The sequence below is a fragment of the Doryrhamphus excisus genome, linkage group LG13 (assembly GCF_037039965.1).
Source record: "Doryrhamphus excisus strain RoL-2023G ecotype Guam linkage group LG13, RoL_Dexc_Guam_v1.1, whole genome shotgun sequence".
Taxonomy (NCBI): Eukaryota; Metazoa; Chordata; class Actinopteri; order Syngnathiformes; family Syngnathidae; genus Doryrhamphus; species Doryrhamphus excisus.
The window spans coordinates 4,809,591-4,823,419 of record NC_136369.1 but is presented as its reverse complement, the minus strand read 5'-3'; the positions used below and the strand labels follow the sequence as shown (position 1 = coordinate 4,823,419).

The 13,829-nt window shown below is 41.1% G+C and overlaps 1 protein-coding gene across 3 annotated transcripts in view; it reads left to right on the top strand.

The window, feature by feature from the left end:
- The window catches only part of LOC131139609 (neuronal acetylcholine receptor subunit alpha-7), a 44,372-nt gene extending 33,467 nt beyond the window's left edge, over positions 1 to 10,905 (top strand). For 2 of the 3 annotated variants that reach the window (XM_058089357.2, XM_058089356.2), the window contains 5 exons: positions 941 to 1,135; positions 6,516 to 6,602; positions 8,744 to 8,853; positions 8,958 to 9,048; positions 10,360 to 10,905. In XM_058089357.2, coding sequence (XP_057945340.2) covers positions 941 to 1,135; positions 6,516 to 6,602; positions 8,744 to 8,853; positions 8,958 to 9,048; positions 10,360 to 10,637 — 761 coding nt within the window. In that variant the 3' untranslated portion in view covers positions 10,638 to 10,905. The remainder of the gene's footprint in view (positions 1 to 940; positions 1,136 to 6,515; positions 6,603 to 8,743; positions 8,854 to 8,957; positions 9,049 to 10,359) is intronic. The other variant, XM_058089358.2, reaches the window with a different exon arrangement.
- The last annotated feature ends 2,924 nt before the right edge of the window (positions 10,906 to 13,829 follow it).

Below are 13,829 nucleotides of genomic sequence, written 5' to 3'. Positions count from 1 at the left end.
ACAGAAAAGGGAAAGAAATATGTGTTCATAGTTAACATAAGGATAGTGAATGGTGGCCAAAATTCTTTTAAAAAAGTGCAGTACCCATTTAAGCTTTTCTTGTTAAACATTGTAGAAACCAAAAAGAAACGATACAATGGATCCCTGCATTCAGCATTCACAGATATTTGATCATTACCTTTTTTTATTTTTTTTAATACCCATCATTATGAGTTTCCCATGGTTTTGATTGGCTGTCAGGGGTTAAAGCGGCCTGGCATGGATTGTGTACTCTTTCTAATACTGGATCTTACTAGTATTGGAAGATAAAGGTAAATAAATGTTTTTGTAAATTAATGTAAACTTACCTGATATGTTTACCCCGCTGCAAAGTTGCCACATTTATTTATATCACGATATTCCTTTTTTTAGAAATGTCAAATTGCTCTGGAAAATCTGACACAGCAAGTATATATTTTTTTCATTTCCTTCATGCTTACCTGTGAGAGGTGTGTGCTCATTGGTCAAACAATGAAACACCCTCTGATTGGTCCCCGTCTGGACAACACAGATGAAATGTTGAACTTTTTTCAACTTCCTGGGATTGCGTCGCAAGCTAGGGTGTGCACAATGACATGCACTAACACAACATCAAACACGGATAAATGTATTACGGTTACTCCCAATAGCCACCTTGTCACCCAGGTTTGTTTGAAAATGAATGGACTAGAGGTGAGTGTGTGAGAGCAGAGTTGTCATTTGAGTTGTCAAAATAGACATGTTATGGGCTTCTCAATTACTTGCAGTTTTTCTTTTCTGTGAATAGCAGGGATCTACTGTACATTTATCAGAAAAACAGTTCAACGCTTTATTGTGCTCTATACTCAAATGAAGCCTTTTAAAATGAACTCACATAACATTTTATAAGATGAGACAATTTTGTGTTTGTGTGATGTCACAGAGGTTTCAGGAAAGAAGAATGATCGCATCTATGAATGCTGTCCAGAGCCCTATCCCGATGTCACATATACCATAGTGATACGTAGACGGACCCTCTATTATGGACTCAATCTGCTCCTCCCCTGTGTCCTGATCTCCATTTTGGCCATGCTTGTGTTCCTGTTGCCTGCTGACTCTGGAGAGAAGATCTCACTTGGTAGTAGCGCTTTGAGTTTTCATGGAATTAAAATTCACATTTCATGGAATTCACAATTCACAGTAACAGCCTTTACATTTATTTTTATCTGATACGGATAATGCGTTTTTGCTGGATACGAGTATGAAACGGGTACATTTCGTCATTATCTGTATTCGTGTTTAAAGAAATCTGTGAATCATGGGTGATATCAAATGACATGGAAAGCAAGATCAACTCCTTTGCCGCTTACCATGCCCCAAATGCACAGATACCATATGCCGACACTAACACAGAACCCCCAATTAACCGAGTGAGGCTGCGACAGCTGCCCTTCCTTGGTCATGTATTAAGAATGCCAGAGGAAGAACCTTGCTTAATATACATATGCCCTCTATACTCCTTCCCATGGGAAATGGAGACCAGGACGACAGCGAACTTCATATCTGTCCTACATTCAAAAGCTATTGGGAGACACAGATAGCATGTTGCAACCAAACGCTATTAGGACTTTGGCATGAACTAGAGGTGAAAGGAGAAAATTTGTGATTGCCTGCTGCACAGCCAACTGATGATGATGATGTTCAAAGAAAATACTTATTTTGTATTCACTGTATTCTGTGATTGGCCACGCTTCATCCGTGCATTATTCATGTAGATGGTGCAATTGACAAGTTAAAAACAGATTGTGTTGCGGTGGTCACTCTACCTCCACTTTATTAGGTTTTCTTCAGCTTGCCTCTATTTCGGTTTGTATCAAAAGTTACTTGGTAGACTTGTCTCGTGACTTATGCGGGCTTGTATGAGGCTTGTGGGACGTTTGTCACTTATGGTCAGGGGTAGCATGAGTGCTATTTTCCTTGTGCTTTTGTCAATGAAGTCATCATAAAACAGCTGTGCTAGTTACAATATTCAAATTTGGTAAATTTTCAGTTGGCAGTAAAAGTTTCAGTTTTTCAGGAAAAGTAACTGGCCACAACATTAGGCACACCTGCCCAGTGGCTGCATCGAACACTCTATATGCATACTGCATACTGCAGCATATTGAGAAGGGTATAATCGTGAACTTGTTTCGTACAATAAGTGTTTCACAAGAAAGCTGGATACAGTTTGCGAATTGTGTCACTGCCGGTGTTTTTTTTTTGTCTGCTGTCGTCTAATTTGGCTGGTGAGATAATGTCACTTGGAAAACGTTGCTTCAAGTACTGAAAACTGTGTCTTTTTAAGGAAATACCATGAACAAGGCTGACAGAGTATTTCCCGATATGCATGTTCACACAGATCATTGAAAAAATAATAAAATAATCTCTTACAGCAGTCTTACAGATCACATACATACATACTAAGGGTGTGGAAAATAATCAATATTAATTGATACATGCGCGTGATGCGATGCATCGGCTCATTCATTGGGTATGGACGCAATTGACAAGTGAAATCAAGATTCATCGTGATGCGTTTGTGGGTATCGGTAAAATCAGATGCAACCGCTGTTTTATGAATGTTCAACTTCACTCCATATGCTGTTCCTCAGGTGCAATGAATGCACCATCATTAATACGGACGGAAGCCATGAGGCACATACAACTACTAGTAAAACAGCATGGATGTTCGCACGCAAGCAGCAGCGAGGAAGTTTCTATATTTAACCCCCCACGCAACATTTAAATGGTATGTTTGGAAACACTACGGATTCTCAAAGAACGGCGGAAAGTCATTTGCATAGAATGCCGCGTTAAGAAGCCGTACAACGGCAGCACTGCAAACATGCAGACCCCCCCCTTAAAAAGGGGACACCACAACATGGACAAGTCTACCGCCGCCTCCCCGCCTAGTTCCTCGTCGGACACCGGGGGAAAACCAAGTAAATCAGGTCAGAACAAGTGGATCTTTCGCTGCTTTCCATATTGTCCAGGAGCTATTTGTTGTCCGTTCCTACAATGGCCAGAAAATTCCATGTATCGTTAAAGTATCGTATCGCTGGCAGTGCATCGAGATGTGTATCGAATCTTCCTCAGTGCTGAGATTCACACCCCTAATACATACATACATACACAGTACACATATAGTGGGATAATAATGAATATAGCAACTTCTGCATGTCAGTTTCAGACTTAAAATAATGTACAGATGTCAGCCGTGCACATTTCTGGTAAAACCACACCCACTTCCGGTTTATGCCACGCCCAACTCCGTGTACGACTAGGTATACAGTTAATTTAAGATGGGTGAACAGCTACAGATACAGATAGTGGTGTACACACTCCCTAGTAAATACACACAGGGCAACCACTACTATGGGGTAGGGTTGGGCGAGACTCTGGCTCGATTAGTATATTTTCACCACATTGTGTTTTTAAAGTCTTTAATGTATAAGGAAGGTTTTCCAATGTCCGATGAAGATGTGGAGATTCTGAGTGAAAAAAACATATGAGAAGCATGTTTATTTTGAACACAGTTGTCGTAGATGTAAATTGACTTTCTCCACACATGGAACTTCTGTGACCGTCCTTCAAATTAAAAGTGCCGTCTGCCCCATGTCGGCGTAAACAAAGCAAGAATGTCTGACGGAAGTACAACAAATGGGCGGCATGAACAACCACCTTGTTCGTTACTCGTAGAGATGAGCGAGTACATCACTATCTGTATCTGTATCTGTTCACCCATCTACCCTAAATTATCTGTATCCCTATCCCTGTACTCGTGGGCATGTGGCGTGTGTGTAGTTTAGTCAGAAATGGGCGGAGCTTAAAGCTATACAATATTTTTCCCTTTCATGGCTGCATTATGATAACCTACTTCAGGATTTTTTCACACTTTTTTTCACACACATTTTCACACTTTCACCTTCATTTTTAAAAATCAGACACTTTTCAAGGAGTTGATGACATGTTCATTTGGGCAGCAACGTGCATTTGAACGACTGATTAAATGTGGTTGTAAGTGAATTGGGTCTGTCTTCCCTAAGAAATCACTAGCTCCCAAAAAAGGAATCAGGCTCCCTCCAACTCATTCTCTTGCTTTGCCAGACATGTCATGACATGTTTGTTTTTTTGTTTTTTTCAGTTTCTTGAGGTTTGTCAGGTGGGACGTTTCCTCAGCATCCTCAACATCTCAGCATCCCCATTTTTCTCAGCATCTTCAGCTTCACTATCACTATTGCTGCCGTTTGCTAGCTAATTTTCATTTTTCTGGTAACCCTTCATCGTCACTGCCACTGACATCGCCCTCACTTGAGTCAAATGGTATTTGCTGGACTATTCTGTAGGCTGGGGCTGCATGGCGGACAAGTGGTTGGCGCGCAGACCTCACAGCTAGGAAACCAGGGTTCAATTTCGCCCTCAGCCATCTCTGTGTGGAGTTTGCATGTTCTCCTCGTGCATGCATGGGTTTTCTCCGGGTACTCCGGTTTCCTTCCACATTCCAAAAACATGCTAGGTTGATTGGCAACTCCAAATTGTCCATAGGTATGAATGTGAATGTGAATGGTTGTTTGTCTATATGTGCCCTGTGATTGGCTGGCGACCAGTCCAGGGTGTAGCCCGCCTCTCACCCGAAGACAGCTGGGATAGGCTCCAGCACCCCCCGCGACCCTCGTGAGAAAAAGCGGTAGAAAATGAATGAATGAATGAATGAATTCTCTAGGCTTTGTTAGCATGTTAGCACCTGACCTCTACAAGCCATATGTACAATGCTCATCACTCTCATATGAGGACTAAATATTGTTATAATGACAATTCAATTGATTTGCAGCCAAAAGGTTACTGCATATTTATTACTGCAGTATTTTCAAAAACAACAAAATTGCAGCAACATGCAGATATTCCACTACTGCAGACACTAGTGGACACACTAGTGTAGTGACTGATGTGCAGCTGTGACATTAAGACTAATTCATACAAGAGAAAACAGGTTTTGAATAGCTGTCCACTATAGTGACCACTTTCACCTAAAGAGTTAAGTTTGAAATTGATTTGGCTTGATCAGAAGTTGCTGTATGCATTTATTATTCAGCTACATAAGTATAGTATAATATGTATGTGTGTGAGTGGTCCTTGGGATTTTCTGTATTCTTATATATATTATAATTATTTCATATGTATGAGCTGTGTTAAGTGTGATTCATGCAAACATGGCAATAAACATAATAATGTGTCAGCCTTGCAGACTGTATTTTTCTCAAAAGCACTGCGTTCAGTATTACAAGGAGTTTTCCAACTGCAGCGCTCTGCACCGCGCAATCACGCATGTTACGGAACAAGTTTACCTTGTAACTTTAGATAAAACCAAAATAGAGGCGAGCTGAAGAAAACCCAATAAAGTGGAGGCATTGTGACAAATGTTGAGCCGTTTTCTACTTCCCAATTGCACCGTGTGAAGCAACTGAGCCACTGTCAACTGCCGCAGTCTCGGGAGAGGCGGTCACTGTGTGCCACTGGCCAATCACAGAGCATGAAGAGTAAATGCATAATGAGCATTTTCTTTAAACAGGAATGCGGATAATGGTAATTGTAATTGTAATGGTTTTATTTCATTTGAACATGCATCAGATTACAATTGAGTGCATCCCATAATCAGTTCACAGTTCCACATGTCCAAAAGGAGTAGGAAGAAGCAAAGCTTATTAAATCCTACCCCTCCATCTGGTACTTTTACAATCAGTAACTGTTACATTTGTTCACTTCCTTCTTTTTCTATAATGACGAAATGTACTCATTTCATACTCGTATCTGGCAAAAATGCATTACCCGTAACAAGTATCATCTCATCCTTAGTTACTACACTCATGGGTCTGTGCCAAGTAAGAAAACCTTTCACATGGTCGTGCTGCCGACCAAGTGGTTAGCGCGTAGACCCGAGTTCAATTCCACTCTCGGCCATCTCTGTGTGGAGTTTGCATGTTCTCCCCGTGCTTGCATGGGTTTTCTCCAAGGACTAAGGCTTCCTCCCACACTCCAAAAACATGCATGCTAATTGGCGAGTCCAAATTGTCCATAGGTATGAATGTGAGTGTGAATGGTTGTTTGTCTATATGTGCCCTGTGATTGGCTGCCGACCAGTCCAGGGTGTAACCCGCCTCTGGATTGGAAGACAGCTGAGATGGGCTCCAGCACCCCCCCGCAACCCTCGTGCGGAAAAGTGGCAGAAAATGAATGAATGAATGAATGGTCATGCTGCCCAACTATACCTGTCATGCTCTGTCTCTTTTTTGGTGAATACATCCCTACTACACTACTTTTGTTATTCTTCTACTTACATTGTACTAGCATTTATCTGCTTGAAACACAGCTGTTGTGTTTTTGAAGGAGTTTAAAACAGATTTACTGTTTGTCAGACACCTAAACCAAAATCCTGTTTACACTTACTGTGTCTTGCACTAATTAAGATTTAAACCCTCCAGGGATGACAGCACTGCTCTCTCTAATTGTCCTCATGCTGCTAGTTGCAGAGATTATACCTGCCACATCAGACTCAGTTCCTGTTATAGGTAAGCATGGGGTGTCTCTTTGGTTGCACTTACAGTGCATCCGGAAAGTATTCACAGCGCTTCACTTTTTCCACATTTTGTCATGTTACAGCCTCATTCCAAATTGTATTAATTTAATCTCTTACCTCAAAATTCTACACAAAAATACTCCATTATGACAATGTGAAAAAGGTTTTTTTTGACTTTTTTTTAAATTTATTAAAAATAGAAAACAAAAAAATCACATTTACATAAGTATTCACAGCCTTTGCCATGAAGCTCAAAATTGAGCTCAGGTGCATCTTTTTTCCACTGATCATCCTTGAGATCTTTCTACAGCTTAATTGGAGTCCACCTGCAGTAAATTCAGTTCATTGGACATGATTTGGAAATATAATAACTGTCTATATAAGGTCCCACAGTTGACTGTGCATGTCAGAGCACAAACACCAAGCATGAAGTCAAAAGAACTGTCTGTAGACCTGCGAGACAGGATTGTCTTGAGGCACAAATCTGGGGAAGGATACAGAAAAATTTCTGCTGCTTTGAAGGTCCCAATGAGCACAGTGGCCTCCATTATTCGTAAATGGAAGATGTTTGGAACCACCAGGACTCTTCCTAGAGCTGGCCGGCCTTCTAAACTGAGCGATCGGGGAAGAAGGGCCTTAGTCAGGGAGGTGACCAGGGCCCCGATGGTCACTCTGTCAGAGCTCCAGCGTTCCTCTGTGGAGAGAGGAGAGCCTTCCAGAAGGACAACCATCTCTGCAGCAATCCACCAATCAGGCCTGTATGGTAGAGTGGCCAGATGAAAGCCACTCCTTAGTAAAAGGAACATGGCAGCCCGTCTGGAATTTGCCAAAAAGCACCTGAATGACTCTCAGACCATGAGAAAAAAAATTCTCTGGTCTGATGAGACAAAGATTGAACTCTTTGGTGTGAATGCCAGGTGCCATGTTTGGAGGAAACCAGGCACTGCTCATCACCAGGCCAATACCATCCCTACAGTGAAGCATGGTAGTGGCAGCATCATGCTGTGGGGATGTTTTTCAGCAGCAGGAACTGGCAGACTAGTCAGGATAGAAGGAAAAATGAATGCAGCAATATATAGAGATATCCTGGATGAAAACCTGCTCCAGAGCGCTCTTGACCTCAGTAGACTGGTCATGTACCTTGACCATATAGCACACAGCCAAGATATCAAAAGTTTGGCTTCAGAACTACTCCGTGAATGTCCTGGCGTGGCCCAGCCAGGGTCCAGACTTGAATCCGATCGAACATCTCTGGAGAGATCTGAAAATGGCTGTGCACAGACGTCTCCCATCCAACCTGATGGAGCTTGAGACTTATTGCAAAGAAGAATGGGCAAAACTGCCTAAAGATAGGTGTGCTAAACTTGTGGGATCATATTCAAAAAGACTTGAGGCTGTAATTGCTGCCAAATGTGGATCACCGAAGTATTAAGCAAAGGCTGTGAATACTTATGTAAATGTGATTTTTTTGTTTTCTATTTTTAATAAATTCAAAACATGTCAAAAAACCTTTTTTCACATTGTCATAATGGAGTATTTTGTGTAGAATTTTGAGGTAAGAGATTAATTTAATACAGTTTGGAATGAGGCTGTAACATGACAAAATGTAGAAAAAGTGAAGCGCTGTGAATACTTTCCGGATGCACTGTACCTATGGTTGTGAAGTATATTTTTTCTGAAGCAGATTTATTTATACATTTATTGATTCAAACAAGACATTGTGTTGCTCTTTTGCATCTGCACTGTAAACTGTGGAACTCCACATCTGTTTTCTGGTCAACTCTGAACCCCTGCGGTCACCTTCTGTCCTCCCATCTAAAAACCATTTACAGTAACAAAGGGAAAAACACATGAATATGAGTCTTATTTTCTCTTAAATTGTTCATTTACCATTACTATGTCTACTATTTAGGGTAATACTAATACTATGAAATACTTGCTTTATAAATAAGGAACCCAACCTTGCGAAAATTCACCTATCCCGATCTTGTCTGGAACCAATTATAAATAACCATAAACAAGGAATTACTGTGAAGTATTTGTGCCCTAAATTGGGAGGGATAAGCCCCCATGATCCTGATGATGGATGGATGAATGGAAAGACAACAAATTTCTGTGTCTTCAATTTTCCAGGCCAGTACTTTGTCACCACTATGGTCGTTATTGCAGTCTCCATAACCGCTACAGTTGTGGTCTTACAATTTCACCACAATGACCCCGATGGAGCAAAGATGCCCAAGTGGGTGGGTGTCCATTTTGTTCTATATACCATGTTGACACAAGCTTGAACAGACTGTTTTGTGCAGCGTGATGAACTGTGTCTCTCTTTATTGTCCAATTCCAAAAGGTACGTGTCCTCCTCCTGAATTGGTGTGCCCGGTTTCTACTCATGAAGCCTCCAGGTGAGAACAAAAGGATTCCACAGCGCAGTCCGACTGGTATGGACCCTAATAAAGCCCAATTCATCACCAATAGCCACGTTTACATGATGAATTTTAAAGGTAAATAAAGGTATATATGGAATGGAATATTCAAATCTCTCCGCTATAATCAAACAGAAGAGTCAATGGGGCATGCGCAGTAAAACGTAAACATCCATATCACATGATAACGACTTCCCCACGTTTTTCTTTCACTTGTTGGAATAACTCTGTATTGTGAGTTTTTCGTCCGTCCAGTCTTGAAATTATGTTCAGTTCTTTCAAAGTTTGAATCACAAACTTTCTGCAGCAGTCCAGTGCTGATTGCTTGCCTCCATTTTTAAAACTGAGGAACGTCTCTAGCTGTGTGTTACGTCATATCTGAGCATGTGCTGAAAGAATGCAAATTTAAACAGGAAAAGAGCAAATCCAATCTTACTAATATTTTACAGTTAGACTCGGCACATGTTTTATGCTGATATATATTTTCTTTACGAAGAAAAAATGGACTTATGAATAGATTATAGAAGGGTTTAGATTCTGTTCCACACTCCTGTTCAGAAGGTGGTGGTAATGCACACTGAAAGCTGCTTGCCCACCGCCAATAAACATCAGAAGAAGAAGAAGAAGAAGAACACATCCTGACAACATCAACATCACAAGATACCAGAATTTTTCTTTCACTTGTTGGAATAACTCCGTATTGCGAGTTTTTCGTCCGTCCAGTCTTGAAATTTAGTTTGGATCAAAAACAAACTTTCCTCAGCAGTCCAGTGCAATTGCTCGCCTCCATTTTTAAAACCAAGGAATGTCTCTACCTGCGTGCTACATCATAGCTGTGCAAAAAGAACGCACCCCAGATAAAATTAAACAAGAAAAGAAAAAAAATCAATCTTGCTAATTTAATTTACAATCAAACTTGGGACATGTTTTATACAGATACATATTTTCCTTTTTAAGAAAAACTGGACTTATGAATAGAAGGGTTTAGATTGTGTTCCACACTCCTCTTCAGAAGCGCCAATAAACAACAGAAGAAGAAGAAGAACGCACCCTGACAACTTTCCATTTTCTGTAGGTACTACATATACCTCAATCGGTTTGGGGAAAGGAATATTCCACCCCTGTGAATATTGGCACTTTTCTTTGGGAATGAGGTGTATACAAAGGTTAAATTATTTCAGTTTGAGCAAATAAACCACATGCATGCAGACTATTAAGGTACATGTATCTGTGGCTAATGGTAAAACTTTGTTGGAATAAAGTCTGTAGAGCATTCACTGGTAACTGGCACACACTCACCTGATTCTGGGGGGGTTGGACATGCAGGTGAGGATGAGGTGTTCCTTGCCAAAGGTCTGAGCTCCACAGTTGACAGCAGCGAAGTGGAGCTTGTCAAGATCCTGGAGGAAGTGCGCTATATTGCCAAGCGCTTCCATGACAAAGATGTGGGAAAGTCAACATGCAATGATTGGAAATTTGCTTCGGCTGTCATCGACCGTCTTTGTTTCATGTTTTTCTCACTGTTCATTATCTTGTACACTTTTGGGTTTCTTATGTCAGCACCAAACTTTTCTGAGGCCATATCCAAAGATGGTTTCTATTGAGAACTCAAGACATTAAATAGAAACTTCGGTGGAGGCAAATATTTACATGATTTATCTTTGAAACAGTACACAGTAGACTAACATACTAACGTATCACCAAATAATACATCTTGAAGTGACAATGCATGCATTCCAACATCATACGTTCGGCTTTGATAACTAACCTTTGCTTTTGATTTGAAAAAAAAATAATCTGCCTTACTTTTATTTTTTATATTTTTTGTACTCTTTTATGTAAACAATTTTCTAATAAACTTGCATCCATCTACTGTACATTTGTGTGTCCTCTTCTTCTTCTGAGTTGGGCGGCTAATGCAATGTTGCAGCCATCACAGTACGCCTTTATCCCTCTCTGTCCCCCACCATCCCAATCGCCTTCACCATGCCCATGTTGGTCAACTGCTGAAATGAAAGATACACTTTTTGGAAATTTGCCCATCATCCTTATGAGGTACATTAACACACACGTCTTTATGTTAAAAGATAAGATAAAAAGACACAGCTCATAGCACACAATGGCATCCATTAATGACATTGGTAGTTTACAGTATAGATACAATTGATCACATTTTAATGAAACAAAAGACCACCTTCAATGCAGATGATTTCCCCCATCCTTAGGTCTGCCGTCTGTGCCTTAAGAGCAGATGCATGAGGTCAACGCCCCCGCCTTACCTATTAAGACGTGAAACCTGAGAACTCAAAAAATTAAGAGGAGATGCCTCATTAAGTGATATCAAATTTTTAGTTTCAACCAGGTCTTGCAAAGACCAGTTATGTTAAGATTGTGATTTCTTATGAGATAATTGAGCAGAGCCTTTGAGGAGAGAGATTTGGTATTCCTTAGGCCAATTTTCGTTTCAGTGGGCCGGGTGAGGCATGTTCACCCCCAGAGATTCCAAAGTAGCAAAATTAAAAGATCGCTCCATCTAGAACCCATGCTGTATTTACGATAAGAATACCATAGGGGTCCGATATAAGAGATAAGAGATCAAAGAGGGAGGTGCAGGTTTATCGTCAAGCGCTACCTCAGGAGAAGGCAAGCCAGACTGCGTTTCATTCATGGGTTGTGGATTGGTATGCATAATATGTCGTTTTATTCTACAAAAAGGACAGTGTATTGTTTAAGTCAAGCTTAACACCAGTTAACCATAACCTTACAGACTCCACACCCATGCTAACAGGCTCCCTAACCACCTGTGCCCTGACTTGTTCTAGTGCGTGGTATCAGGTGGGACTCAGACAGTAATCTATATATCTCAAAAGGGTATGAGCGCCATCTCTAACAAACAGTCGGGGCCAAATTATCCCTGCAAGAATGTGTCAAGATAAGAACACATAAAACAATAAAAGTAATTACTCTCACATACATACACACACAGAGTGGAATTGAACTCCTGTCTCCTTGCCGTGACACCTGTGCACTAACCATATATTTGTAATGTATTTTCTTGAGTCACAGTTTATATTGTATTAATAGGGATGTAAATACAACAGTTGTGGGAGTGGGTGTGTCACGCCATATGTAGGCTCCCGCATGCCAGATTGTTTATGTTACCTTCTTGGCCTTTAGTTTTTGTTTGGACACTCCTATTTTGTATGTAACTTCCTGCTTTGCCTCGTCTTCCTTTGTCCTCATCATCCACACCTGTCCCTAATTTCTCCTGTGTGTATTTAGTTCAGGTGTGTGCTTCTCCCTGTGTGGGATCATTATCTTTTGCCTACCAGAGTTGCTTTATCCTGCCGCTGCTAGTATTAAGGAATAAATATTTTTACCTGCATTGGGTCCTGTTCTCTGCATCTTGGGGTCTCAACGCAATGACGTACCCGCCGAACGTGACAGGGTGTTATACTTGAAGGATATGAGGGAATGCGAAGCTGCGTCATGCTCATTTCGAATGGACTTCCTGGCATCTTCCGTTGGCTTGCAGTTGCCCGCCGTACCGTTGTTTGCTTCCAAATGCTTTTCAGAGCTAATACAGTGCTTTTGGGAACAATGCTTATGTATGCCATGCAATGAAGCACGCGACAACAAAAGTGCTCCGAAAGTCCTAAAGCATGCTTTCAATGCCTTCTCAGAGCAAGTGGACTGCTTTTGTGCTGTGGCACACATGTGCCATATATGGAGCCACATTGCACCACACAGCCCATGGCGTGCTTTAAACGCCTTATCACAGCTAGTGAAACACTTGCTGTCATTTTCCCTCTAACTCCACAGCACTGCATCTCAGCCACTTGAAACACCTTCACATATGAGGGCGTGCAAAGCTGCGTCATGCCCACTTGGAATGGACCTCCTGGCACCTTCCTACTCACGTCTAAAAGCAAATACACATATGCCATTATGCAGGGACGTTTTTGGACAGCCTTGGCACTTTCTGCAGTTGAAGCTCTCTTGCAAGGTGCTAGCATGATGACTGTTAGCATGTTAGGGTTTTAGCAAATTTACTAATGTCTAAAGGCAAATACACACATGGCATGATGTAGGGACACCACGGGACTGCCTGAACACGTTTGTGGCTCTAGGTTGTCTTGCTAGGTGCTAGCATGATTAACCATTAGCATGTTAACATTTTGCTAATTTACTCATGTCTACAGGCAAAAACACACATGGCATGCTGTAGGGACACTACGGGACTGCCCTAGCACTTTTTTTGGCTCTAGGCTATCTTGCTAAGTGCTAGCATGATAACCATTAGCATGTTAACATTGTAACATTTTAGCTAGTTTACACGTGTCTAAAGGCAAATACACACATGGTATGATGTGGGGACACCATGGGAACAGTTTTGGGACTTGATACTGTCTTGCCAGCTGTTATCATGATGACTGTTAACATATTGGGTTAATAGCATTTTAGATACATATATTACTCATGTCTAAAGGCAAATATAAAGGCAAGTATAAAGCAAAATATACACATGGCATTATAGAGGGACGTTATATGTAACCCATGTCATGTCACGACACTAATGAGGAGCAGTCATATGACTTGGTCAGCTGACATGAAGTCCGCTAAGCACTAAAGGGCCAGCAGGTGCAGCAAATGTAATTGTTTGGAATGTTTAAAATAACCCCGCGCTACATATAGGACAGCCTTGGCACTTTCTGTACTTGAGGCTGTTTTGCTAGGTGCTAGCATGATAAGCATTAGCATGTTAACAGTTTAGCTAATTTACTCATGTCTAAAGG